The sequence below is a fragment of the Falco rusticolus genome, chromosome 1 (assembly GCF_015220075.1).
Source record: "Falco rusticolus isolate bFalRus1 chromosome 1, bFalRus1.pri, whole genome shotgun sequence".
Lineage (NCBI taxonomy): Eukaryota > Metazoa > Chordata > Aves > Falconiformes > Falconidae > Falco > Falco rusticolus.
In genome coordinates, this window is record NC_051187.1 from 57,025,883 (window position 1) to 57,051,648 (window position 25,766).

General features: G+C 40.8%; 2 protein-coding genes and 1 long non-coding RNA gene across 7 annotated transcripts in view; 1 reads left to right on the forward strand and 2 right to left on the reverse strand.

The window, feature by feature from the left end:
• Nucleotides 1-20,580, reverse strand: SLC9B2 (solute carrier family 9 member B2). Of its 2 annotated transcripts, none has more exons than XM_037380349.1 (12): nucleotides 20,482-20,580; nucleotides 15,529-15,631; nucleotides 13,769-13,952; nucleotides 12,133-12,303; nucleotides 9,292-9,434; nucleotides 7,292-7,419; nucleotides 6,217-6,392; nucleotides 5,574-5,680; nucleotides 4,255-4,404; nucleotides 1,879-1,987; nucleotides 1,501-1,637; nucleotides 1-403 (listed from the first exon to the last, which is right to left on the reverse strand). In XM_037380349.1, the coding sequence occupies exons 2-12, from the start codon at nucleotides 15,619-15,621 to the stop codon at nucleotides 164-166; spliced, it is 1,638 nt and encodes a 545-aa protein (XP_037236246.1). In that variant the 5' UTR covers nucleotides 15,622-15,631; nucleotides 20,482-20,580; the 3' UTR covers nucleotides 1-163. The 2 variants fall into 2 exon arrangements, with proteins under 2 accessions (XP_037236246.1, XP_037236236.1); XM_037380339.1 differs by lacking the exon at nucleotides 20,482-20,580 and adding an exon at nucleotides 18,169-19,299.
• LOC119144717 lies at nucleotides 6,281-8,455 on the forward strand. Its single transcript, XR_005103200.1, has 2 exons — nucleotides 6,281-6,369; nucleotides 8,203-8,455. It is a non-coding gene; the product is annotated as an uncharacterized LOC119144717 (long non-coding RNA).
• Nucleotides 19,394-25,766, reverse strand: part of BDH2 (3-hydroxybutyrate dehydrogenase 2) — a 13,390-nt gene continuing 7,017 nt past the window's right edge. For 3 of the 4 annotated variants that reach the window (XM_037380373.1, XM_037380364.1, XM_037380381.1), the window contains 7 exons: nucleotides 25,247-25,355; nucleotides 24,175-24,255; nucleotides 23,966-24,026; nucleotides 23,214-23,327; nucleotides 22,611-22,669; nucleotides 21,825-21,917; nucleotides 19,394-20,580 (listed from right to left, as the gene is read on the reverse strand). In XM_037380373.1, the coding sequence (XP_037236270.1) occupies nucleotides 20,527-20,580; nucleotides 21,825-21,917; nucleotides 22,611-22,669; nucleotides 23,214-23,327; nucleotides 23,966-24,026; nucleotides 24,175-24,255; nucleotides 25,247-25,355 (571 nt within the window). In that variant the 3' untranslated portion in view covers nucleotides 19,394-20,526. The remainder of the gene's footprint in view (nucleotides 20,581-21,824; nucleotides 21,918-22,610; nucleotides 22,670-23,213; nucleotides 23,328-23,965; nucleotides 24,027-24,174; nucleotides 24,256-25,246; nucleotides 25,356-25,766) is intronic. The other variant, XM_037380389.1, reaches the window with a different exon arrangement.

Below are 25,766 nucleotides of genomic sequence, written 5' to 3' on the forward strand. Positions count from 1 at the left end.
TCAACACATAAAAATGTTTTTATAAAACTCCACCAGGGCTGCTTTTAAAATAGCAGAAGTAACTGGTACTTGTTTTGATTTCCTCCAGAAAGATTACAGACATGCTGTGTTTACTCAGCAGAAGCATAAGGGCTGAAGGACCATACTCCTGTAGATATCTGTCTTATGAAGGTTCGCAGGCCTCTGCCTCTTCTCCAGCCTCAGCACCTTCCTCATCCTCCTTGCTGTTTTTCTGAGCTTTCTGCAAAAGTCTGGGCCCTGCCAAGCCAATAACCAGGGCTCCAATTGGAGCAGTGATCAAGATAGCCAAGAAAGCTACTGTCAGTACATCCATTCCGTACTTTTCCAGTTGCTCATCCTGATGACTTCGTGCTGTATCCAGGGCTAGAGAACCTATTGCAGCCTGCAGGAAAGAAAACATTGCTGAGATGGAGCAGGTAACCTTTAGCACTGATTGAGGGGAGAAAAGGGACTAATCATCAGTCAACTTTATAACATAAACATAACACTTTTAGTACATTTGACCCATTTGTTTCTAGGCAGTACATAGAAAAGTAAATGTTTTATACTGAACAGAAAGGTTTTCACTTGGCTACAATTTGAATTTCCTAAGCTAACTTACGAGTTCATCTGGATTCCCTCATGTGAAGAACATTGCTTAGCTGCCATTTTAGCCACATTTCTGGAGGATGTGTGATCAATCATAAAATGGTCAGGGTTGGAAGGGACCTCTGGAGACCATCTAGTCCAACCCCCTAATGAAATGGTCCAGTATATTACGTATAGGAACTGTTACAGTGCCACACTTTGAGAATGCATTCTGACAGCAGTCAAGTAGTAGCAGCTTCTGAAAATTTAGTTCACAAATCTTGCAATAATCCTTGCCTGTTCTGATTATTAACTTTTGTTTGCAAGTAATCATGCTATTGAGGCAAAGTCTAAATGACTAAATGATCACGGAAATAAAGAAGCAGGAATGCAGCCAGCCTGAGGCTTCTCTAGCGATGCCTAGTGGCTGTCAGACTACCCCTTACCAAAATGACCACAAACTGAAAACCCATTCTGAGCCTCTGGTGTGACTGTCCCTGCAGACATGTCATGTGTAAGAGGGAAACACTTCTACCTTTGAGAGTTCTTAGAATCTATATGTAAAGGCACAACAATCTGCAACAGCTGAGAAATAGTTAAACTTCCTATGATATATGTTCAATTTGCTGTCATTTTATTAAGAGTGCAACCCAGGATGCAAGCAAAACACCTTCACATAGAAGGTTTTCCATGCACTTTTCAAGTAGATTTACCATGGTTTAGAATATGAACTGTCCATATACTACCCTGTCCTGATCCGCTCCCTGTTGGCTCCCCAAAACCACAGGGAATAAGGGTATTCAGGCCACGTGTACAACAGTATTTTAGGCACCTGTTTACTGCTGTGCTACTTAAAACTTTGCTAAGGACAATAGCTATAGCCTGGAATGAAGGTGATGTTGGACTGTTTACCTGCACAGTGGCCTTGGGAATCCATGCCAACGAGACAAATACTTTCTCCTTGAAATTAAACCCAGCAAAACACACCATCAGGAATGTTGCCATGATTCGCACAACTAGGGCAATGCCTAACGTAGCAACACAGAGCCCTGCAACAAAGACAAACACTTCTCAGAACTGTTGTGTACGGGTGCCTGAGGTGAACAAGCCTCATAAAACAGTAGCTTCACAGTGGGGTTGGTTTGGTTTTGGTTGTTGGTTTTTTTTGTTTGTTTTTTTTTTTTGGGGGGGGGGGGGGGGGTCAGCCATAGTCTACTTAGTTTTAGATTTCTTTATAGAGATTCTTTGGAAGCCAGTAATGAAAGCTGGATAGTTAGTGAATGATCTTACCAACAGTTTCAGGCCTAAGAGATGTAACAGATACTTCTGCTCCAATTAAACCAAAAAGAAAAGGTTGAAAAATGTTCCACGCAACTGCAACAATTTTTTCTACTTCCCTCTGCAATGAAAACAAAAGTAATCTATAAATTCACTAAAACATGGCCAACCAGACACAGCATTTCATTAAAGGACAAAGTGAAAATGTATCATCAAGATTGTCCAGAATTGCTCCTCCTTTGAGCTTAAAACATTCAAAATCAGCTGCGCACCTTTGGAAAGTCAGAGTGGGTCTAGCTCTGCTAGTACATACACACTTGCTATCTCAAGAAAAGAAATAAAAATCACTGATATTTGAACAGTAACAGAGCAGTTCGCAGAAAAGAGGAGGAAAATAAAGCATAGTTGATTTTCAGTATTTAGGAAGACTTAATTTGAACAGCTTTGCCATTAAGTTTCTGAGCCTTTGGGAACAGCATGCTTAAACATGTTCTTCCATTTGTATCCGCGCAGTCAGACCCTCCCAAGCTTCAGTCCTGCTCGTGCTGCACTGAGAGGCCTGTCTCTGTATAAGGAGCAAAGTTAGACTGAGCAAGTCTGAAATCCCATACCAGTAAAAAGTGTTGAACTTCCCAGTGCAATGTCTCGTACAAGGGCAAAGCCAACTTTTTTCCTTGGGTTTGAACTTTACACCTACAATTTTCCTAAATGAGCTACTGCCAGGATAAACTAGAATCTTCCCCTGACGTGCGAAGGTACACACAGCATATCTAACAGCACTTCTTTTTTCATTAAGTGGGTTCTGCAACAGCAAATGAACCTTCAGGCTAGAGTGTGTGGAAAATGTAAAGTGCAGTGCTCTGTCACTTAATGATCAGCCTAGACACGTCCTGCCCTTGCTGTTCTCTCTGGGACTCATCCTGCGACATCTCTTGCTCTTCAGTCAGTGGAATGGTAGATGACTGTAATACAAAAACTTCTGTAACCTTAGAGGGAATGAAGTGGAAATACGCACACTTCTAGATGTTTTTCTTTATTTCCCTCATTTGTCCTTGTTATCTCACCCTTTTTTTGGCCGAAAAAAAAAAATCCTCTTTACAGATGTTAGCATTATTTCAGCCTGTTTACTGCCCATTTAACTGTTCCAGCAATAGGTACAGCGTTCCTTGTTCTCTGTAGACAAGTGTTTGCCAAGTGACTTCCACCAGAACAGTAGACGGCAGTGGCCTTTGAGAAGCTCAGCAGGAAAACCTTGGTAATATATATTGTGTATACAGTATGCAGACATCTCTGAGTGTATGTGATAAAAAAGAGCTAAGGCATTTGAAATCAACATCCTTAAGGCCAAGAAGCTTCATTCCCTGATAAAAGAATTTAAATGAAGCATTTATAGTTTGTGTATACTTTTTAAGGTCCTTCCTTCTGAAATGCTTTAGAAGCTTTTCAGTAGAAAGCTTTATCAGTTGCAATGTCCTTAAGCAGCCAAGTCCCAAGATGAGGTTTTTCTTCTTTTGAAACTGGACAACACTGTAATACTTTAAACAGAAACCATGGTTTCCTTTTTTGTTTTAACAAACCTTGAGATCTTACTGAACTCAGGGTCTAGATGGGGATAATAACATGGACTGTGCTATATTTGATCCCCTTTCCTTTCTCTTCTTCTCCCCTTCTCCTAGTGCGTGTCACAACGCTACAGCTGTGGAGAGAAAGATGCCCTCAAAACCATTGAGTGTAGATGGTATCCAGCAAAGGAGGCAGTAAGGCATGCCAGGGTACAGAAATGCAGTGGGACAGCAACAGCAAGATGAAGCAGGGTTAGCAGCTAAGAGAAAGTGGCTAAAAACATTCTGTTGTATGTTTTTTTGTATGGCCTTATATCACCATTTATTGTGGGCACCCTGCCCTCTAATTTATCCAGAATACACTGGCTGGGATTTGGGAAAGATGAGAGAGGATGGTTAATTACCGTTTTATATTTTGGTCATGTGCACAACTGTATTTTAGGCACCTGTTTGTAAATCTTACCATAAAGTGAGTGTGTGAGGCTACAGGCACTCAGAGAGCCAGGACATAAAGCTTTGGATTCCTAGTCAAGTGCCTTGACAACTAAATCTCTTCTACTTAAGGCTTAAGCATGTCTAAGAAAAGCCTGTGAGCGTTTCTCTGTCAGTATGTTAGGCTCTGTATCGACAGATAATCACATACATGGTAACTTTCTGTCATGCTAAACATTAAAGACTTCCAAAATAAACGTAGATTTTTTTAAAAAATCCATATACCCCCTAAAGCTTCATAAATGCACCATTACCACTCCCGACAAATGCAAACTCCTGTCAGGCTGTACCTTCAGAGGAGTTTTGGTATGACATGCTTTATATAAACATTCACCTTTTCATCAGACCATCCCACACCTGCAACAAAAGCTAAGACTAATGTGCAGAGCCCTCCTGATCCAGGGAAGCCAAAGTAGATGCTTCCAAAAACAGCAAACATGGACAGCCCAAGTACAAAATATGATCTCTTCCATGCCAGAGATGCCTGCAGCCAAGGAAAGAGACAAACAAAAAAGTAAATTTATTTTAGAAATGGAGGAAAAAGGTTACTTCTGTTAATTGTGAAAACAACAATTTGAAAATAAAAATTGCCATTAACCATTGTGAAATAATCAAAGCTTTCAAGTGAGATGAACCGATCAGTTGAGTTGAGGGGTTTTTTGGACATTAACTCCTAAGAAATTCAGATTTTGGAAATTCAATATTTTCTTCTGACCATCCAAAAATCTTATTGCCAATAGGCTTTTTACATCACAAGGAACGTGATACTCTAACAGCCCTGCTTCAACTCTGTGGCAGCAGGATTTTCTACCTGTGCAGTCCAGAACTAGAACAGTTTCTCCAAGGAGAGGTGAAACCCTTGCCACTAGATGTTTTTAAGGACAAGTCAAATGAACATTTGCCAGGGTCACTCTAAGTTTTATTTGATCCAGTCTCACAGCAGACAGTTACATCTTTGCCATTGTTCCCCATTTCTATTTATCTGTTTAGCTCCTGTATCACACTTCTTATGTTATTTAATAATAAGAAAATCTGGTCTCACTGAGGACAATAGATGCTTTGCAAATTGACTTCAGTAGTCCAGAACATACCTACTTTCTTCCACAATTTTCTGTTCAGTTAATTGCCCCTTAATAGTAAATTAATCTACTGCTTTATAAGAGCTTAATTTTTCTTGAAAGTAACACATTCTAATTAGCACCAAATTACATGCCAAATCACTTAAAGCCTACAATTGGCCTGCTTTAATTGTTTACTTCTCTAAGATATTTCTAGTAGGCCTGGGATTAAAAACTGTGTCGCACATCAATCCAATTGATGATTATTTTACTGTATGAATTAAGTATCAGACCTTCTCTGCTTTATGTGTGGACATTTCCGTCACTTTCAATGACAGGAGAATGGTGAGCTGGGTTCCAAACCCTGCGTCAGGAAGGACTGTCAGATCATACATGGTTATTGCTGCAGTAAACAAGTAATCAACTCTAAAACGCATCCTTACCTGACAGGCTTTGCAACCTGGAAGCTGTTAGCACTGCACTAGCTTTCCCCAAAAACAGTTTCATGTGAAGCTTGGAAACGAGTAACTTAGAAACATTGTCCCTCAGCAAAGAATGCCTATTTAATAAAAAGGGGGTTTTACTGGGTTTTTACCTGATCGCGGCTTGGGAAATAGCGAACAAACATTCCCAGAATCCCCCCAGCTGCTATGCCAACAGCAACCTCCAGCACTCCACGGAGCACGTTGTACAGAGTAGAACCTATTTGGCAAAAGAAAATGAGTCTCAGTAAGCCATACACAGACCCTTCACGCACCAACCACACTAGAGACCTACAAGGCTGATTCCAGGACAGTGTCTGCTTTAAATCAGTTGGGGCGAAGGGGTTCAGGAGGGAACCTGTGGGCCTGAACGAACAGGGTTGTGCAACTTTCTCTCTGAAAGCTAATGCTAAGAAAGTGTGCCAGAGAAGCCAGAGCAAAAGCCAGTGCGAGAACATTGCCAAACCCAGGGAAATGTGAAAGCAGAACGTTGGGCGTGCAGGGACCAGACTTGGCAGCTAAGGGCACAGACAGGGGAAAAATTTCTCTGAAAGTTGTGACCCACAATTCAGAGCAGACAGTGTTATACCAAGACTTTTCATCCTGGGTAATTTCCCTCTCAATGTTCAAGTCTACACACAAACTTTGTAAGAAGATGTCATTAAGTTACAAACCAGTCAGTCATAACAGAGCACACATTCATCAAAATATTCCTGTTTGTTCTGGATTTCACCACGTACAGATTAACCAGCGTACCAGAAGAGAAAGCCATCCCAAGGCAAGTATTGAACCCTGTGATAGCCAGAATGTCATCAATGCTGCCAGCTGCCATTAGCAATGTTGGGACGCCCTTCTCCACTCCGTATCCCCCAGCTTGTAAAATCAGCATTGAGGGAACCACCACAGCAGGTGAGACTGCACCTAGAACAAAACTGAAAACACACAGGTTCAGCTTCTCTTAAAAAGAAAGCACTGAACTAAAACACGTCAAAATATTCTGACACCAGTTCTTTTAAAGTATAAACAGACCTTTACATGAGGTATTTTCCTTGCCTTTCCCTGCTAATTACAAGCAGGGATTTTTTCTATGCAGAATTGCAATCAGCTCTTACTTCCTGCCCAACTGAACAGCATTAAAAGTAAAGGGCTCCACAGACTAAGACTTGAATATACACTGCAGGCCAGTTACGCTCCTTGGTAAATGTCTCAATTGTCCCATTTAGGAACCCGGTTTAGACATGCTTAATGACTCAGTAGCCCAGTTCCTTCTCATAAAAATCAGTGTGTGGCAGAGGAATTAATCCACCTTGCTCCAGCATATAGGTCCAGACCGAGTCCACCATTTTAGATAGAACTAAGAGGAAAAGGTTTCTTCTTCCAGGATATTACTCCAGAATATAACATGCCACGTCCTTGCCTTTGACTTGTGACAGGAAGACTGTCCTATGTGTATCTCTCTACGAGGAAATGCTGAATTCCAGCATGAAGATTTTCCAAATTGTGGTATCATCTTCTGTCCCTAAAAGCCCCTGTGCTGTGGTTAAAGACTCAGGGATTGCACCATCCTTCTTCCTTCTTCAAGTGCTCAGATCACAAACACAGAAGAGTGATGATGCAAGAACCCCTCCACAGCCTGGAAATGTGACCTTTAAATTAGCCACAGAGCCAGACGGGAATGGTAAGCAAACAAACACAGGGGCTAAGCACAGCTTCCTGACCGGCACTGAACTGAAGTCTCTGCTTAGCACAGGGAACTAACTGCACTTGGATCATTTAACTGTGGCGTGAGAACAGGCACCTTCATCATACAGGAGAGAAAAGAGTGCATTACCCTAATATAAATCCCCATTGCCATGGCAAATGCATGAACAAGTAGGCAAGAACAGCAGCTGTGCACGTTTCGGAGAGGCACGGTCCAAAAGAAAGCCGTAAACAGACTGCTTTCAGCTTCCTCAGCGCCTGCAAGATACAAGCACGTTCAGACAATCAGTACCTTCAGCTTTATAGAGAGGAAATACATTTACAATCTGATATGGTTTGCCAAAAGAATCCTCAGACGTGCGGTACAGGATGTGACAGCTTTACACGGGCTCAGCCAGAGAGGCTCAAGCACAACCGCATTTGGAGTTAAAATTCCAAGCGTGGCGGTGAAGCTCACTGAATTTTGACTAAGTTTGACAAGATTCCTGTACGACACAGAAAGGCAGAAAATACTGTTTGGCTTCTTGTGCTGAACAAATTAAATGTGAGAGGCTGAACAAACGGCGATCCATTTGAAAAGCACACCCTCAACACAGCTGGCTTGCCCAGAGTCACTTGAGGTCATTTGCTCCACCCACAAAAGATTTTGCCATAATCCCACAAGTTGCATCAGCACCCCAAAAAATTTTCCCCCCAAATCCACAAACAAATCATGAAAAGTTGTAGAACTACATCAACCTGGCAGAAGGAGCCAAGCATCTCTCCTTTCAGCTGTCTCTCACTTGATACCCAGTGCAGATCAAGGTCCATTTGGCTCAGCAACTTCTATTTAAAAATTTCTCTAAAACAGAGTATTTACTCACAAGAGCTGCCTTTAATAGTTAGACACAAGCATGACTCTGCTAGGATAGGTCCCTAATTTTGATGGAGGAGCGGGGGGATATAATAAAATCACCATGTCGCGCTTTTTACCAGCACAGTTTGTCCCAGCATAATTAGGGCTGAGAATCACCACAGCAACTGACATCTTTGTCTTCACAGCTTCAATTACACGAGGAACAACCATAAACTGCCACACGGAAGAAAAATGAGTCAAGACTGAAGTTCCCTCGGCAAAAAAAAAGGTGTTGTGGAATAGAAAGAAAACCAAGCGCACGGAACTGGGCACCCAAGCTCTGTTTAACAACACACAGTCCATGCTCATACAAGCATCAATGTCTTGGAAAAAAAAGATGATAGTAATCTAGGAAACCAGGCATTTTTCAAGAATAATAAACGCCTATTTTCCAAAATACCTAAAGCACTGGCGACTCTCTAGGTTTTATTTGGTTAAGAAAAATTAGTTCATTTGTTCTGAACTAGCTATACTTAACCTAAGTTTTATATAAACATTAAGCGGTCCCTTAATCTTAAATCGATAGGGGCCAATATGGTACAGCTATATTTCAGCCATCTGATTTTGGTCAAGCAAAACCTTGCCTTCATTTATTTACAGAACATCATGTTTCACAGTGTGCAGAGGAAAATTTTTTTTTTGTTCACAGAAGCGTTACGGGCTTCATTGCGATGTAAAGCATTGTTTCTGTAGTGCAGTGGGAGTCATTTCTGCAATGAATATGTCGGCGTTAAAATGGCAATGATTAAAAAAAAAGAAGAGAAAAAAGTGAAAAAGGCACACAGGTTTGATTTTTTGGGTGGCGGATTATTTTTTTTAATTTGTGTCAACACAAGCAGTATTCTCTTTCAAGGACTGGGGATCTCTTCCATTGCTTGTTTTAGTTTGTCAGTGTGAACTGACAGGGAGTTTGTCGAGAGTGTAAACTCTTCCTGCCAGACCATGATAGAGTACATGTCCTCAAGGTGCTCTGCTCACAAAATTCAGGAAATATCTTTAAGGCAAGGGGGGAAAATAGTTACAAAATCAGTTTTCTTCAGGTATTTTTTGGTTGCTTGCCTAGTCTACAAATCCAACTGCCAATATTAACATACAATAGAAACTGTGCTTTCTGTAACGATATAATTTGCAGATCCTCTGAGACTGAACAGTTCTGTATTTTTAACAGAACCCATAATCCAATTTTTTTTGAGGGCTGTTGTACACCTTGCCTCACAGAAAGGTTGTTGCCATACCTTTGGGTCCAGGCCAAGTCCTGCTCTGGTCAAGATAATTGAAAGAGCAATATTCCTCAGTGCTGCAGACCAGCGTAGGTTTATCTGAACTATGTCACTAATGAATGGGGTATTTCGGATAAGGAAACCGGCAAGCAGCATCCCTTAAATGAAAGCAAATAAGCTCCTGTCAAATGATGTAGTTTTATTGCACAAGAAAAGCTTGCATAGCATTCTTAAAAATAAGACACCATGTTATGTATTTATGAGAGACAAGGAAACAATTAACTTTCTGAATTATTAGCTGTGTTTCAACAATGGGGACTGGGGCATGGGAAGAGAGACATATTTTAAAGCAATGAAAGTGGCCTAATAACACACCAGGTCACCAATGAATAAAGCTGCAGGATGCTGACACACAGCTTTAGTGCAAGTCAACAGAATTCAGCTTTGTTCACCAGGTACAGGTCATACCTACCATAAGCAAAGACACCTCTGCATCTTTAAAGGTATTTTTCTTGTTAACTTGTTTTAGCATGAAAAAGGGAAAATCCTTTAATATTGCACATTTACCTCAGAAGTTGAAAACTGTTAGAAAATCCTCTTAGGTGTAAGAAATGCAAGTATCACAGGAACCATAGCACTGAGTTCATTAGGAAATATAATCTAAAACAGCTAATCATGGACCAACGTAGACATTTTAAAATGCTCTGGCAATATGACTCTTACACAAAGAGGGGATAAAAGGGGGGGGAACGGGACCCAGGAACTTTGTCTTATCCTCTATTTGTGCTACTTGTAAGATCCAACCTTTTGCAAATATTAGCAAAAGTATCTAATCAGAGACTTCCTACAAAGCTATCAGAACTGTAGTTCTGGAAAGATACTGAAAAGTATGGGAAAGGTTGACTTTAAATATATATCTGCAGAGATTAATTGTAGCTCCTGATGATTTAAAGGTATATTTTGGTGGCAGAAATGTGTATTAGCAATATTAAGAAACAGGAAAACAAAAAAGACAAAACGTAAACAAACTGTGCTGGTGGGTCCCAGCTTGGTCTGAGCCTTGGCTGTGGACTTGATTTGTCCCGGAACTTGCTAAACTTTGAGACACTGTTCTTCCTACCACCTCCCGGAAAAAAAAAAAAACAGTGGCATAATTAATCTGTGGTAGCTCATGACAATTATATCAGGCTAGCATAATGATCACATGCTCTTTGCCATGTTTGCATGAGGTCCAAGTCACTGGAGCTGATCTAGAGATCTACTTAAAGCAAAAAAACTCCACCTCAAAGGATACCTTCACTGTTCTGCTCCATGTTGCCTGCTGCAGAAACCTCTCTGCAATGCATACCTAAGATACAGTGTATGAGTCGTTCCAGCAGCAATTTCACTCCTTTTTTCCTGAGACAGCAGCTCATTTATAAGGTGCTTAAGTGCTCACAGCCAGCCACGTTACACTTAGCTGCACCTAGCACAACTGGATTAAAGGCATCTAAGAGTACAAGATTGTTCTTTTTTTACACTAAAAATACAATTTACATACATTGTCTATTTCTTCTTCTGACTCATAGATTTCTCCAATTTTCCACAGGCTGGTGATCTGAACAGTGAACTCTGTCCTAAGCAACTCAACAGACGTGTGCTGTCATGCTTGAGTTTCTGTTGTTCAGTATTACTTGTCTGACAAGCAGTTTCATGCTTAACTCATAACTTTTAGATACAGATGTAATTAAAAAAAAAGTAGAATCCAAATGGTCAAGCTTTTTTTTTTTTTTTTTAAGGGGGTTGTTTACTTAGAATGGGCAGACTCCCTGTGCGTTATATTCTGCATTCGTATTATTGCAGGCATGCATGCTATATGCAAAACTTCCCTCCCTCTCATTTGAATTTCTTGCTTGTGAAACGAAGTGGTGCAAGAACATGTGTGCTGCCTGGGACAGAGCTGTGCATGAAGCCACCCGGCCCTTCCATAACCAGTGCTACTGTGCGAGGCACACCACCAGCCACCCAGGTTACAAAATCACACCCCTGCGCTACAGGGAGGTGTTCGTAGCCCACTCGGCCATGAAGTTTTACTGTCTGTCAACAGCTTTACTCATTTATGCACTAGGTATAGTAAAGGGGCAGTAGACAGCTGGTGAGAACCCAGAGCTTCATTTTTCAGCTTCGTTGACACCACGGCACTTTACAATATTGTACTGATCTAATCAAAACCTCCTCTAGGAAAGCAGTCTGAAAAGGTTCTGATGATGTTAGAATTCATGTAATTTTCACCTCCCATTTCTATTTTGTGTTTTTGTGTAAAATAATTCAGAATTATTCCTTGTGGTGAGTTTATTTTCTCAGGTTTGAGTTACCTTGAAATAAAGGAAGGAAAAGAAAGAAATTGCTTTGGACTACCAGTAGTAGAGAATTCCTGTAGTGTTTTCTTTGGAAAATATTTTCATTGTGTGAAGATACATGCGAAATAGCTCAGCAATAACTTCCTTATGAATTAATTATTCTACTGTAACAGGAGGTCTAGATTACGACTCCTGTTCGGTGACACTAAACACAAATTTTAAGTAACTGTGACAGAGGGGACTGAAGGACAATAACCTTTGCATCTGTTGGTACACAGTTCTCTGGCCCCCAAAGAGTTAAGAGCCTTAGTAACATATAGGTAATTTCAGAGCCAGTTTGGGGAATTTTGTACTTTCTCAGAGAGGACCAGATAAAAGTCACTTGGAAAAGCTACAGCTTTTGAGCGTGACACAATTTGTTTTTTCCCCCAATCCAAACATACCTAGCATGCGAGATACTACTTGATAGTTTAACCACCACAAATATGCAGGAAGAAAAGAAGGAAGGATCTCTTACCCAGAAGAGCGGGGAGAGGAGGTAGTGTTCGTATTTTAATGAATCCAAAAATTTTACCTCCAATGACAGCAAAAAAATAAAGAAACAGAATTCCAAACAGATTTCCACCTGGGAGACACTCAGTCCCAGTGATGGACCAAACCACAGCCCAAACCAGGATCACAACCGCAACTGGAACAAAACAAGAAATACTCACATTTAATCATCTCTCAGGGACAACTTTGTTTGCTATTAGATCACATTTGTTTTTCTACTAATGGAAAAGGTACCACAACTTTCAGAAATAAAATCACTTACCTTAAAAATTAGTTTAATCATAACACTATTTAATATTTGATGCTCCCTAAAACTGATGTTCTGATTTTATAGGGCTAAGATACTTTAAAAAATGGTAACAGGGACGTGGTTAGGGACCAAAACGTATTAAGTGAGCCTTGGGCCACCGTGGAAAGCATTTCACAGGTCCCAAACTTAAAGCTAGGATTTTCACTAACTTCTCTTGCATTTGCTTATCTCCCTTCAGCTACTTCAGAACTGCAGTAAGAACCTCCTGCTGTACAGCCTGGCCTATCCAAGCTAATGACTGCAGCTCCAGTCTGATTTTTAAAAGAATTTAACCACCACTTTTTGACTGGATGTGCTTGTGCAATACATTGCTATCCCTGGTGCGGGGGGGGGGGGGGGGGGGGGGGCGGGGAATAATACCTGAAGGTGGTCATGTCTCTGGACAGTCTGAAGTAGTCCAGATATTTCCCTTGATACATCAATCAGAGAGGGATAATACATGAGGGGGGGGGGGGGGGGGGAAGGTCCTGAAAAGTATTATGATAACAGTAAGCGAAAATACTATAAAATATGTGAAATATTATGGTCTTTCCAGGTTCCTAGATCTGTTCCTAAATTTATCCAACAAGAACAGGCATGCACAGATATAAAAGCAAAATACAGAAGAAGGAAAAAATGTGCTGAATAAAAGGTACTGCATTTTCAGATTGGATTTTTCCTGATCTTATTGGAGGGTGACAAGTGGCAAAGGGAAGACCGGTATAATTCCAAACATAAAAGCCTAAGAATCCCAAGTAAGAGAGAACAGAGGCTGCAGAAGCAGGCAAAGCCACAGGAATTGTCTTTTGTTCCGAAAAGCCTTAAGTAACGGGCTAGGCAGGCACTCTTCTCTGCGAGCCTTCAGTGTAGGGCAAATCAGTTTGCTTTGCAGTTAGGATTCTTGGCTTTGCATCTCTAGAGTAATAAGGAACAAAAGAAGGTATCATGTAGCGTCTTGGATTTGTTGCCTTAATTCAATAAAAAGCCATTCAGTGTGCCAAAAATACCACTGTGTTTACAATCATCTTAATGCTCTCACACCAAAATGAACTATAAAGACGAGAATTGGGAGGTCTTTCTTCTGCTGAAAGCACTTTGCAATGCAAAAGCAAACCTACCACATTAAACACAGAAGAGGGGACAGAAGAACAAAATCTATGCATTCAAATCTTTGTTTCACCTCATTTTCTTTCCCTGTTACAACACTGAAACAAAAGTGTGGTACGCAAAACATAGCTGTTTCCCTGCATTATTTTCAAGGGCAATGGACAGATACCACACCCAGAGAAACAAGTACTTCTTTCTTACGTACCATTTGTCACTGTTTGGGCCAGTAAACCTTGTGGAGGACAAGTACATATTTGCCTCCATGTTCTTGCAGGTGTTGAAGACCCTGCTAGTGGTTCCGGAGGCTGCTGAGCACAGTGATTCAAGAGAGCAGTTTCTTCTGTTTGCACATTCCCATCAGCAGCTTTGGCATCTACTGCTGGTCCCTCCTGAATGCAAACAACAAGACTGTCTCAGGAGCCGCACCTCGTACATTTGAAGTAGTGTACAAGACTTACAATCAGCTGTGATGCACTAGATCCACGCTGTCTACAGATGACTATATTAACTAAACAATTGCTGTAGGAATGGTCCAGCTTTGTAGTATATTTGGGATTTTTGGTTATGCGTTTTTGCGTGGCATAAAGGACTGAATATGAGAGACCGTGGGACATTCACCTTTTATCTGCAACTGACAGGACTCCTGTCACAAATAGCACCTGTTCGGCAACAATATCAGAATATTTGATGAAGAAACAATAACAACAAGCCAGGTTCAGCTTGATTCATATACAAGCCAAATATTAATATTTTCTGTAATTTGATAGGGTTCTGCTTCCAGACTGGATTTCACAATACAGTTAACGATTAGCATCATTCCAGTGAGACAGTGTCCTTAATATACCTGCTAAATAACTTCTGTTGCAAAGCCTTGAATCAAAATAACAAAACCTACTTCTGATTAGACAAAGGTGAAAGAAACAACCGTTGGCCAGTGCAAGCACTACTCACGTGATCCATTGCTGGAACGCTCAAGCTGGTAAGTCAAGGCAGAGATGGAGAAATACTACACTGGGAGTTACTTCCTTGCAGAATGGTTCTGTGAAGCTGTCCTCTTATACCGATTCATCTACTTATCCATATTCATAGCCAAAGCACTTTTTGACCATTTTTGGATGTGTGTCCCAATTTTTGGGTCCTTATTTTTTGACAAGTTAATCATCTACCTTCCCTTATGATTATTCACCTTCATGTCAGCTCACTGTCATAGCATGGACATGGAATTCTTGCCTATACTGCGATTTGGCCCTCTTCCAGCAATAGTTCCCCATTTCCAATTATTTTTGTCTCATCTCTCCCTAGATATACACATATAAAAATATATATAGCTCCCTTACTCAGAGTCACAGTTGGAACACAAATCTTGTGATCTTTCAGCACAGAGTTCCTGGTTTATCTACCCTATGATTCTGTGATCATCAGCTACCTGTGTGTGTAAAGACAGGCTATACAGTACTTATCTTTACAGTTAAGACTACATTGACTCTTAAGTGCCTTTTATGTTAAGAATTTTATTCTTACTTGCATTCACTACAAGTCTTTTTGAAAGCCACAGAAGTTTCCAAGAACACTGGAAATAAATACATATAGAGGTCTAAAACTATGGAGTTTCTTATTTTTATTAGGCAAGAAAAGGACGACATGCATGAACAACTTTCAGCCAGCACACTGACAGGCACAATTTGAAAGCAAAGAAGCAATCTCAAGTCCATGCAATTCTCTTCCATAGCTGACTGTAAAACGTATGCTGATGCATTTTCCACTTCAAGCTGAAATTGCAACCATTGATTAGGAGCAACCCAACATACTGCAGACTTTTAAAAACATGAACATCTGTTAATTTTAAGAAATTCCCACTGAGGAGATTTCTCTTTGTATTCCCTTCAGATGTAGAAATTTTAACAGATGTAGGAAGAAAAAGGAAAGGAAAAGGATTCCCTCTGAGTAGAACTGTACTTTGATTACCTCACTTTGCTCATGCATGGGAATCATGCCATTTTTCTCACATACTGATGGCTCGGAATCTTCATTGTCATTTACAATAGCCTCCTTTATCATTGCTGCAAACCTAATGAAAGCGGTAAAGATAGAACAGTTAGAGAGAAGCAAATAATACTATTTTCCAGCTAGAAGACTTCTCAGTGATGTTGTCTCCTTCCTCATACATCATGTGAAAAAACCCTTACAGCCCAATTTGGAACTTAATGCTTTTTGCATGCCTGTGTATGTTGTGCGTAAGAACAAGAGACAGAAACTAACAGACCAGTATTCAGCTTAGAGAGTCAAGCACTAAAAAAAACATATCTAAAATTCTGAGTTTCAGAATGAGGATGACCTGTGCTAACCTGTTATTTACTCCTTAAAAGTATGGCTGTAATACCTATATATCTATTTGTACCTCCTATCAACACACGTTAAAGGTTATTTGCTGTCAATACCACTTACCAGGACCATAATTTCTGAAAGGGTCACAGCCCCTGCGTGCACAGCAGTGCAAGCAACCACATCGTAAAGTTAAGAACAACTATAGTTTCTAAAGCATACACGTGAGAGGACGCTTTTTCCATAACTTAAACGTGACCAGATCCAACTTAATTTTCAGGGAAATTTTCAAGAACATGGTTCTGTTAGATGCCACTCCAAACACACTGACTGAATGTCTGAGAAAGAGAAGATGCCTATTTGAATAAAGATTTAGGGCCATGCACAGCTTACACTCTATATCCAGGTGAGGCTGACAGAACGTGGCTCTTTTTTGCTGCTCATACCCCCATGGAGACACTTCTCAGACCTGGTCATTGTCATTGTATTTACACAGTCTAACTGGGCTACTTCTTGTCCCATAGATGTTAACAAAAGATAGCAGTGTACTGTTCTGTAGGTCAGATTTTTTTGTGTGTGTGCAAATATTTACTGTAGTTTCAGAAGCCTGAGCCAGCAGGAATGGCACACACATACCTGAAGATAAGGCTTGCTAGTGTTCTTTTCTGTAACAGCAAACATGTGCGTATATTCTCCACAACTGTATTCCAGGGTCGACAATGTTTTCTTGAAATCTTTCACATTGCTCTAGCTATATAAAACGCCACTCAAGTTAAGCCAGAACTTTTGAGCCAAGAAATTCCTGCCTTGCTAAATTGCTGGAAGCAAGTCAGAGACCCGATTCTGATTTATAAATATATGTTTGATACTTGGAAACAATTGATGCCACAAACAAAGACAGGGGCTACTGTTAATACCTGGGTGGTTTTGTTTGAGCTGATCTGATATGAAACTGGCTTGAACATGGTCAAGGCACAGAGTAAGAATACAGAGCCATAAGTAAACACTTTTGATGTGTTCTAGGGTAATAGCTTTGCTTCCTTTCCTTGTTAAATGTGAAGTGTTAATTTACTCAAATTCCTGTACTTCCCTCTGTTTTTTAATTACTACTTGCAGAATCTCAAAGCTTTTTATGAAAAAAACAAAAGTATCTCTCCATTAGGATTGTTCATCCTTTCATGGGGGCCAGGAATCCACAAACACCAGTCCACTAAATGGAACAGAGTGCACCAGCAACCTACCCGTGCCTCCCTCCTTGCCTTCACCAACCACTTCCCCAGGATGCACGTACTTAATGTCGTAACTCTGAAAGGGGCACGTGTGGGTAAGGGACAGATGTCGCTTTGCACCGGCAACATCCCAGTTCTCAGGCTCACGTAGTTGCTGACAAGAAACATGTTAACGCTCCTGAGAAGCCCGAGTCCACCTCACAACAGCTTCAGCTCCTGCTCCCGAATGCACTGCTCACAGTAGCATAATAGGAAAGAGACGGACCAAGTAAGCAGAGTGGATGTTCTGCTTAGCACAAAGGGTTTCGAGGTGTGAACGAGAAATCTGACAGTGTACGTGCTGCTGTCCTCACCTGTTTCGTGACAAATTTTCACCCTGTTCAGTCCTGATACCGCTGTTTCAAGCAACAGCCAGATGGATTAATGAGACCAAAGCGAGCAGTTAGTTTACCCACATCATGGTGGGGTTTTTTGGGGTTCGTGGGGTTGGTTTGTTTGTTCCAAGGTTTGTTTGCTTTTGTGGGTGTGGATTGTTTTTATGGGTGATTTTTTTTTAATTTCACCCACAAACAAACAAAATCAGCAACCGAGAAATCACAGTGCAGAATTTGTACCCCAGGGTTAGGAGCCTCTGCCATGGAAACCAGCCAGCGACAGCCTTATTTTAGTAACTCCACGTAAAGCATGCTTTCCTTATTTTGAAATAGGAAAGGTTTTTGTTATAGATTATTCAGATCCTCTCATTTTATCATTTTACTTTTTTTTTTTTCCTCTTTTTTTTTGATGGTAGGGAGGCGGGATGCGCGGGAGAGGCGGGAGGTGCCCCGGTGCAGCACACGCACCCGTGTTCGCTCCGCGCCCCGCTCAGCGCAGCCACCGCCACAACTGCCAACACCCGGGGGGGGGGGGAACAACATAAAAGACCGAAAGAACCGACAACCCAAACCCCGCACCACCACCCGCAAGGCACGAGTACACCCTGCCGCCACCTCCCTCCCGCCTGCCGCAAAGCCAGCCCGCAGCCCCCCCCCCCCGCCGCCAGCAGCCCCGGTACCTCTCCCGCCGTCGCGGACACAGGGCTCCGGGCAGCAGCTGGGCAGCGCGGCGCGGCGCAGCCTCCCCGGCACGGCGGGTCCCTGGGCTCGGGGGGGCCGCCCCTCCCCCCGCCCCGCCCCCCCGGTGCCGCCAGCCTCCGCCCCGGGCCGGGCACGGCGGGGGCTCCCCGGGGCTGCGCGTCCCTCGGCGCCGCGGGCCGCAGGCTGGGGGAGGGGCGGCTGTGCAGCTGTCACAGCGCTGTCACCTCGGTCAGCCCAAGGCACCTCGGCCAGCCGCCCCTCCGCTGGGAGGGCCGTTCGTCGCACCCCGCACGGAGCAGGAATGTCGCCTCCCAGGGCCACGCTGCCACTCAGGCTGCCCACCGCAGCTGGGGGCAGGTGCAAAGAAAGGGTAAAGGCACGGATATTCTGCTCCGGGTGCATGCAGAACAATTGTATAGGAGAATATATAAATAATAATTTTAAAAAAAAAATCTAACTAGTGCATGTGTGGTGTTCCCATCAAGGCAGTTCTGCTTCCTAAAGAACCACCAAGTGCGTGCACCTCGAGGCTATGAGACAGGCTGTCTCAGCCTCATTACACAAGCTACACTGGTTGTATGAGAGCAGGTTCAAACGCAGCATGTTGCTACTTCACTTGTGGTAGCATTACAAGAATTAAGCTGACTACAAATCCAAGTGAAAAAAAACCACCCACTTTTTTTTTTTAATCACACTAAGTTTTCCATAAGAATCCAGTCTGGGAAGTCTCTTCCCCCTACCCCATAAAGAAAAGTTTGACCTGGAACCTGAAAAGTCAAAACACTCCTCTTTGTATTATCATAGGGGTGGAAGGAAAACAAACCGGATTACCCAGCTCCGTTAAAAACAGGCCAGGGAATTAAGAGGTCACAAGACCATTAAGATGCATTCTCCTTTAAATAATTCCAGCAAGCCTGCTGGAAAACCCTCAGACATTAGAGCACATTTCAGAGTTCTAGCTGTTCGCACCCCCATGAAAAATGTTGCTAATAAAGCATGAGACAGCAGTCTCTGCTGATTTTATTTTTTTCCTGGGCCACCAGCTTCTCAGACAACCACTGAAAAAAATCCGTATCTGTTCTTTCAGTGCAATGTCCTTTTCTTGCAGGGCTGCTTCGACAGAAAAAAAAAGCCATTTCTGAGTGACACCTGTATATTACAATCACCAGTGAACCAAAAATGATCAATATGCAATAAGTGTAATGAATTTTTCTCTCCGATTCTTTATTTGCAGAATACACACTGCAAGTCTCCAGTGTCACCACTGAATCTCAAGAGAGATTCTCTTTTCAAGGTAAAGCCTTCTTACTTGAGAGGCAGGACTGTGGCCTTCATATTAAACTCTGAAACCATTGAAACAGTATCCTGCCAGCCTGAACTTTAAACATACAGATCTACATCAGTGAATATTGGTGGAGCCACTTTTGATAACTTTGAATTTCTGCCTCAACTTGATCCTGCTTGGCTGCCAAGGTCACTTTGTTGAAATACTAGATACTCAAGACCCTTATAAACAAACTACACAAGCACAGAATGTTCCAACCATGATTAAAGGTAAAAGTTAAACGCATAATGAGCCTGAGGAAGCCAACATCCACAGTACTGTCTTATTTGCCAAAGTTACACTCACTTACTTTAAAACTGTAAGAAGCCTGATTTTAAGTAGACATGTTCCATCATTTTGCTGATGATAGTACAGAGCAGAGAGAACTAACTTTGTTATTTGCATAACAATGTGCTTTCAAAGTACAATTTGTAACTAGCATGGTCTCCAATATAGAAATGTCTGTCACCAATAACAAAATTATTCAAATGTTCCAACCTTCACATGTGCTATTATTTCTGTCTTTTCTCTTGTTTAAACCACACAGTTCAGGTGATTTAATGGTAGTCTCTTCGTTTTCTCTGGAGAGTCTGTCAGTACTAGCAGGAATTGTGAATATTTACCTCCCACATAATTTGCAGGATGAGAATAAATGTAGCATTTAAATCCTTTCACTCAGATTTGCTTAACACACAACTCAGATTTTGTCCTTTAAATAATATTCTTTGCTCTCTGAAATCTTAAATGTTGAATTGCTACTCTTTCATGTTTTTGGAGATACCATAAATTGAAGACATATTAAGTATGTTTTACTCCTGTGTTGCAGTATTTAGGGAAAAGTGAATCCGTAAGATCAATTTATACAGAGATCATATAGCAGTAAAAATGCACCAAAAATTTGTTTTGAAAGACATGTGCATGATCTAAATCTTTGCAAGCTATCTTAATTGAGAAACATGATCCTCACTTTTTGCCTTCGATAGTAGGGATTTCTGTTTGCAGGTAGGGTTAATCACAAGCGCCATCCTCCATCAATGATTAGTTCATTTCCAGTCACATAGGCAGACTGAAATGACATAAAAAGCAACAATAATTTTAACAAATGTGTCATGGCTATTGATTACAGGTAAACACATTTTCCTTAAATTCAAAAACCTGCTTTTTTATACAAACCCTTTTTTTGTTTTACAAAAGTATCTGAATTGATAGAATAAAAACAAATTTAGAAATGGAAGCCTTTACCTCACCCTATGATGTTATTAGCTCTGTTCAGCTAAACAGAAACTGACCATGTTTTATGTAATTATAAATATTATATAATGATAATATTCTTATTATATTATATAACATATTTTACATATTATATATTAATACATATATATTATATATTATCATATTATATTATATTATATAATTATATAATATATAATATAATAATTATAAGGGGACCTAACTGAAAATTCAGATTAGGCAGACAGTGAGGTACACAATTGAATTATTGCCATTCTTCTCTATGTCAGTACTGGAATATATTGGAAAATTGGAATTCTGTCTATACATGGTTGAAAACCCTATGATCAGACCGAAAAAAATTAGTAGCTTTAGAGAACACTAAAACCAAGATGAAAATGAGAAATCAGATTACTGATAGACAGCAGCATTAAGACTGAATTAACTCCTTTGAAGTATCATGTTATGCTCAGTAGAACTGCTGGGCAAGTCCAGAGGAATCTAGTCCAGTTTTAGATTCATAGTAAGTTTACAGCATCCAAAGTAACCTTGATGTGTGCTCATTAGCGTTGGTGGTATTTGCAGTGGTCATTAAGGGTTTTGTGTGTAAAAGCCTCAGTGGGTCTTTTGTTTTCCTTATGCTGAAAGGGTAAATTCACTCTGAGCATTAGCCCTTTTAGCCAACGTTTCCAGTGGCTCTACACAAGTATTTGCTCTTGAATAGTGAGGGTAGGTGATGGCTACTAATTCTACCTCCTTAAAATACGTTCTAGTTGTGGTGCAAACTTGCAAAAGCAGGCAAGCCCATTTCTCCCATCATTCAGAACGATCCGGGGTCAGACAATTTGCTCAGGTGTCAGGAAACCATCAGGCTATGGTACCAAATGCATAAAGCCTTGACATCGCTGTCAACATTCAGAGCACTTTTTGTATCATAGGTTGAACTTGGTAAAAGATTTAATTATTTAAATAACCCAGCTCAAAGACAGTATAAATCCTTCTAAAGAAAATTCTTGCTACTGTGAAGCAGCAAAGCAGCACAGGATTCTGTGACAGGAAATTTTATTGTTCCATACTTACTTCATCAGAGGCCAAGTACACAAAGAGATGGGCCACTTCTTCAGCAGTAGCCATCCTGCCAGTCTTCTGTCTGGCTAGAAAGTCTTTCAGTGCCTAGATACCCAAGAGCATTTGGTACATCAAAAATAAAACCCCAATTATTTTAGTCCAATTAGTATGACATGTGCGAAGCAATACTGGGAACAGGTCATAAATAACTTTTTTTTTTATTACACTGAGTAGGGAATTTATGCTAGAAAAAGAAAGTAGAAAACTAACACCAGCGTGAATTTCGGGTTGAAAAACAGGAGACTGGACCTAGACATCTGGTTCCAGAATAAAGCCAAGATAAGTCCTTCTTCCTTTGGTGGTAGATATTCCCAGGCCCTTCAAATGAGGGCTCACAGTTATCTAGTTAGTAAGGTTGAACAACCTAAGTAATTTTGACATACAAGGGCCAGAATGCCCTTTTTATCATGGTTTTGCAGTAGCTTGTGGCTGCCACATGCTACAGTAGAAACTGCCTTATACTTTTGCACTAGATACCTGTAACCTGCGGTTGCAGACACTTCCACAGATGACAGACCCTCTGTATTCACTACCCAACAGTACCCTTCTGAGGCATTTTAAGACTTCTGTCTTAAGTCCAGATTGTCCAAACTATTAAAGGCAACACTACTGTTATCATTGGCACTCTGAAATAGGGGACATTCTTGACTGCTGGCAGAAGTGCCACTATATATTTATTTTTTAAAGGGAGTTAAACATATGTACAACCATGATCAAAGTAATAAATTGCTTTCTCACCTGTTCTGGGTTAGGGCGGGCTTGGATTCTTTCCTGTAAAGATGGTGTGTCAACAGTCCCTAAGCAAAATTTTAAAATTAAATTTTAAGTCAACTGCATCAACAATCAGTTGATTGTCATTCATTGTTCAACAATGAACAAAACAGTTCATTGGTTCTATTTCTATGTCTTAACATTTATGTGAAACTTTATAATATGATTCAGGAGAAAGACTGCAAAACTATCAACATAGCATACAATTCTAAATTTCAATAGAAGGCAAGACTTTTGAGTATTAGATTAATTACTTTCCATGTCATTAAACACCTGAACCCCCTGCCTGCTTCTAACTTCCTAGATTATCTTTGAAATTAAGCATTCAAATTCTGTGTAATGCATGTATAATGTGCATGTGCTGCGTTAACAGACTAAACATACAACTTAACTACAGAAGTAACAGCTTTTCTACTTTAAATCTCAGAAATGTTTCAAGCATGTCCTGTTCTTTGAGATTGCTCATAACTTCAGCTGCCACTTGCAAGTCTGTTCTTTGTTAATGATTTCAAACTAAATGGGCCTTCCAGCACCTGTTCCCAGTTTACCAAGTAATGTAAGAATACTTACCAGGACATATGCAGTTGCATCTGATGCCTTGTTCAATGAAATCAGCAGCCACAGACTTCGTTAGACCAATAACTGCTGCCTTTGAAGTACTATATACACATCTGTTCACAACTCCTAACAAAGGGTCAGTGTGAAGGCAGCATAGAAATTATTAAAAAAAGAAGAGAGGCAAATTTGTTCAATATGCACATGGTTTTGGACCCCAGCATTTCCTGTAGCCCCTGTAGCCCCTCCATAGCAGCAGGCTAACTAGAATGCTGACTGCCAGGATTCTACTCAAGCGTACACCACAGCAAAGCACACAATCTTTCAATAGTATAAGTTTGGGGAGTAGTCTAGGAAAGTTAACAAAGCAAACAAAGATTTAGTAACAGTGGTCACCCATCTGTTAGTCAGCACCAGGCTTCCTGGGGAAGCGTAACTGCTGTGCTTGCGTAACTGTCTTTTCTTCATTAAGAGCATACATAGCAGAAAGTCACTGGAAGTAATTCCTTTTTGTGAAAATAACTTGGTAAAAGGGATGCTACGAAACATTCAGGACAGATTCAAAAGCTCAGAGGCAAGGATCTTGGTGTTTCTGCAATTTTCCATCTGTGTCCTTGTGTGTATGTACAAGTTGATGTGTTCACTGTTTTTTAATTGTATCCCTCCACAGGACTAGCACTGCCCTCTAAATTCAAAGTTATGCAATTATTTATTTTGCTTTCCCATAACTCTAAAGATTTATTAAGGAACTCTAGCAAGATACTGACCTTTAATGCTGGATGCCACAGAAGACATATTTATAATATTTCCAGATTTCTGTTTAAGCATCTGCAAAACAATACTTAGGTCATTCAAATGCAAAGCTATTTTGTCATCTACAGATCCAGCAAAATAACCCATAACAACCTCCAGAACAGCCCCACATGCAATTGGTACACAGTGTAACAAAGCTTAATTGGCATGAGTACGTGCTTACCACTTTTTGATCTGTTGACTGTAGTAGTAAAACAGAATCTGAATTTTTCACTAGCTCTCCGAAGTCATCTGGGGGTGAAGACTGACAGGAAAAGATTTTTTCCTGGAGAGCCACCTCTGAATCATTGCCCTCTTGTCACCACAGTAAGTTACCCTACATAGACATCTGCTCATGCCATCTACTGATGCAGTAATTCACTTGTCCCATTCAAACCCTTCTTGCTTTGGAGAAGCAAGCAGCTTCTACAGCACAGCTCACTAGCATCTTTGAATTGTAGGTAAGTTTCCTTAAGTTATAAACTTTTTAGGCATACCAAAACCTGATACGCCTAAAGCTGTTATAACACCACCTCTGAAAATGAAGATGAGCTAAGGAAAAAAACCAGAAAACAGCCATCAAACCAAAACACAAAAGAAACAAACAAAAAAGAACTGGAACAACACTGAAAAAAAAAAAAAGTAGTCATCATCCAGTCATGGTCATTGCTTCCACATCTGGCCTTTGCATTTACAGGAATACAAAAACCTTATTCAGTCCACAAATTTTTGTAGTCCCGAAGCTAGTTATTGTGTCAAACACAAAGTGTCCTCAAGCTGCTAGACTGTCTAATTGAGTTGTTGTTCTGATAATCAGCATGTTGGCAGCAGTGGCAACAAATTGCTTCACGAGATAGTTTCCAGAGTTCCATAAAATTCACATTAATATAGATTATTTACAAATATTTTGTAGCAGTGGTATTGTGCAGCTGTGTGCTATGGTATAATATGGTAGCACTGTATTGCAATGGCTGCCTCACTGCTCTGTATTTGAAGGGTTTTAGTTACAAATTACATAGGGCAAAACCCCTGAATTAATCTTCTCTACCATATCCTTTAGATCGGTTGTCTACTTGAAGGATTACACAATGCAGAGAATGTTTTAGAGTAGGATTGATACAATTTAAGGGCTTTCACTAACCAAACCTGCATATTTGCATTTTTATCTCAAATCCCATGCTGTCAGTGGCAACAGCTTATGCTTCTCACACTTTAATGTAGCAGAGACTAAAAATCATGGGCAACCAAGCCTCTACCTTAGGAAGGAATGTCTTGATCATGAGGTACATGCTGCGAACATTGAGGTTCATAGTGAAGTTCCAGTCTTGCTCCTCACACTCCAGAATGGTTCCATGATGAACAAACCTGGAATAAGCGCATGAAGTGGATTACTGTTTGTGTTTTATGTTTCTGTGGCATTTTACGCACATTTTTCTATTACTGTTTTGCAGTAGCTAACTCTTCCAGCCTTGAAAAGGAAGGACAAGAGCTCTACTAAAGAAAGCAAGCAACAGTATGTTTCTTCTGATGAGTATCAGGGACACCAGGCAGACTTGGTATGTGCCAAGGACTGCTTAGCAATAGAGAAATTAAAAAAAAAAAAGTAGAGCACTACTAGGCCATTGCTCACAGCTGTGCTAAGAGAGCTGAAGCCACCAGTACAGGGCACCTATAGAGTGGGGAAATCAAATGCCAGAGCCATTCTACCTTGGCCTGGGTAACAAGACTGTGCACAAGAAGTTCAGTTTTGATGAAAAGATATGGAAGTTTGTATTA

Excerpts from the sequence above, each read along its gene's own strand:
- SLC9B2 (XM_037380349.1), bottom strand. The coding sequence starts at position 15,621 with ATGATAAAGGAGGCTATTGTAAATGACAATGAAGATTCCGAGCCATCA. Across the intron at positions 7,420-9,291 it reads GACTTGGCCTGGACCCAAAG|GCGCTGAGGAAGCTGAAAGC; the intron begins GTATGGCAACAA and ends TGTATCTTGCAG. Across the intron at positions 5,681-6,216 it reads TGGGATGGCTTTCTCTTCTG|GTTCTACTCTGTACAACGTG; the intron begins GTACGCTGGTTA and ends TTTGCCAAATAG.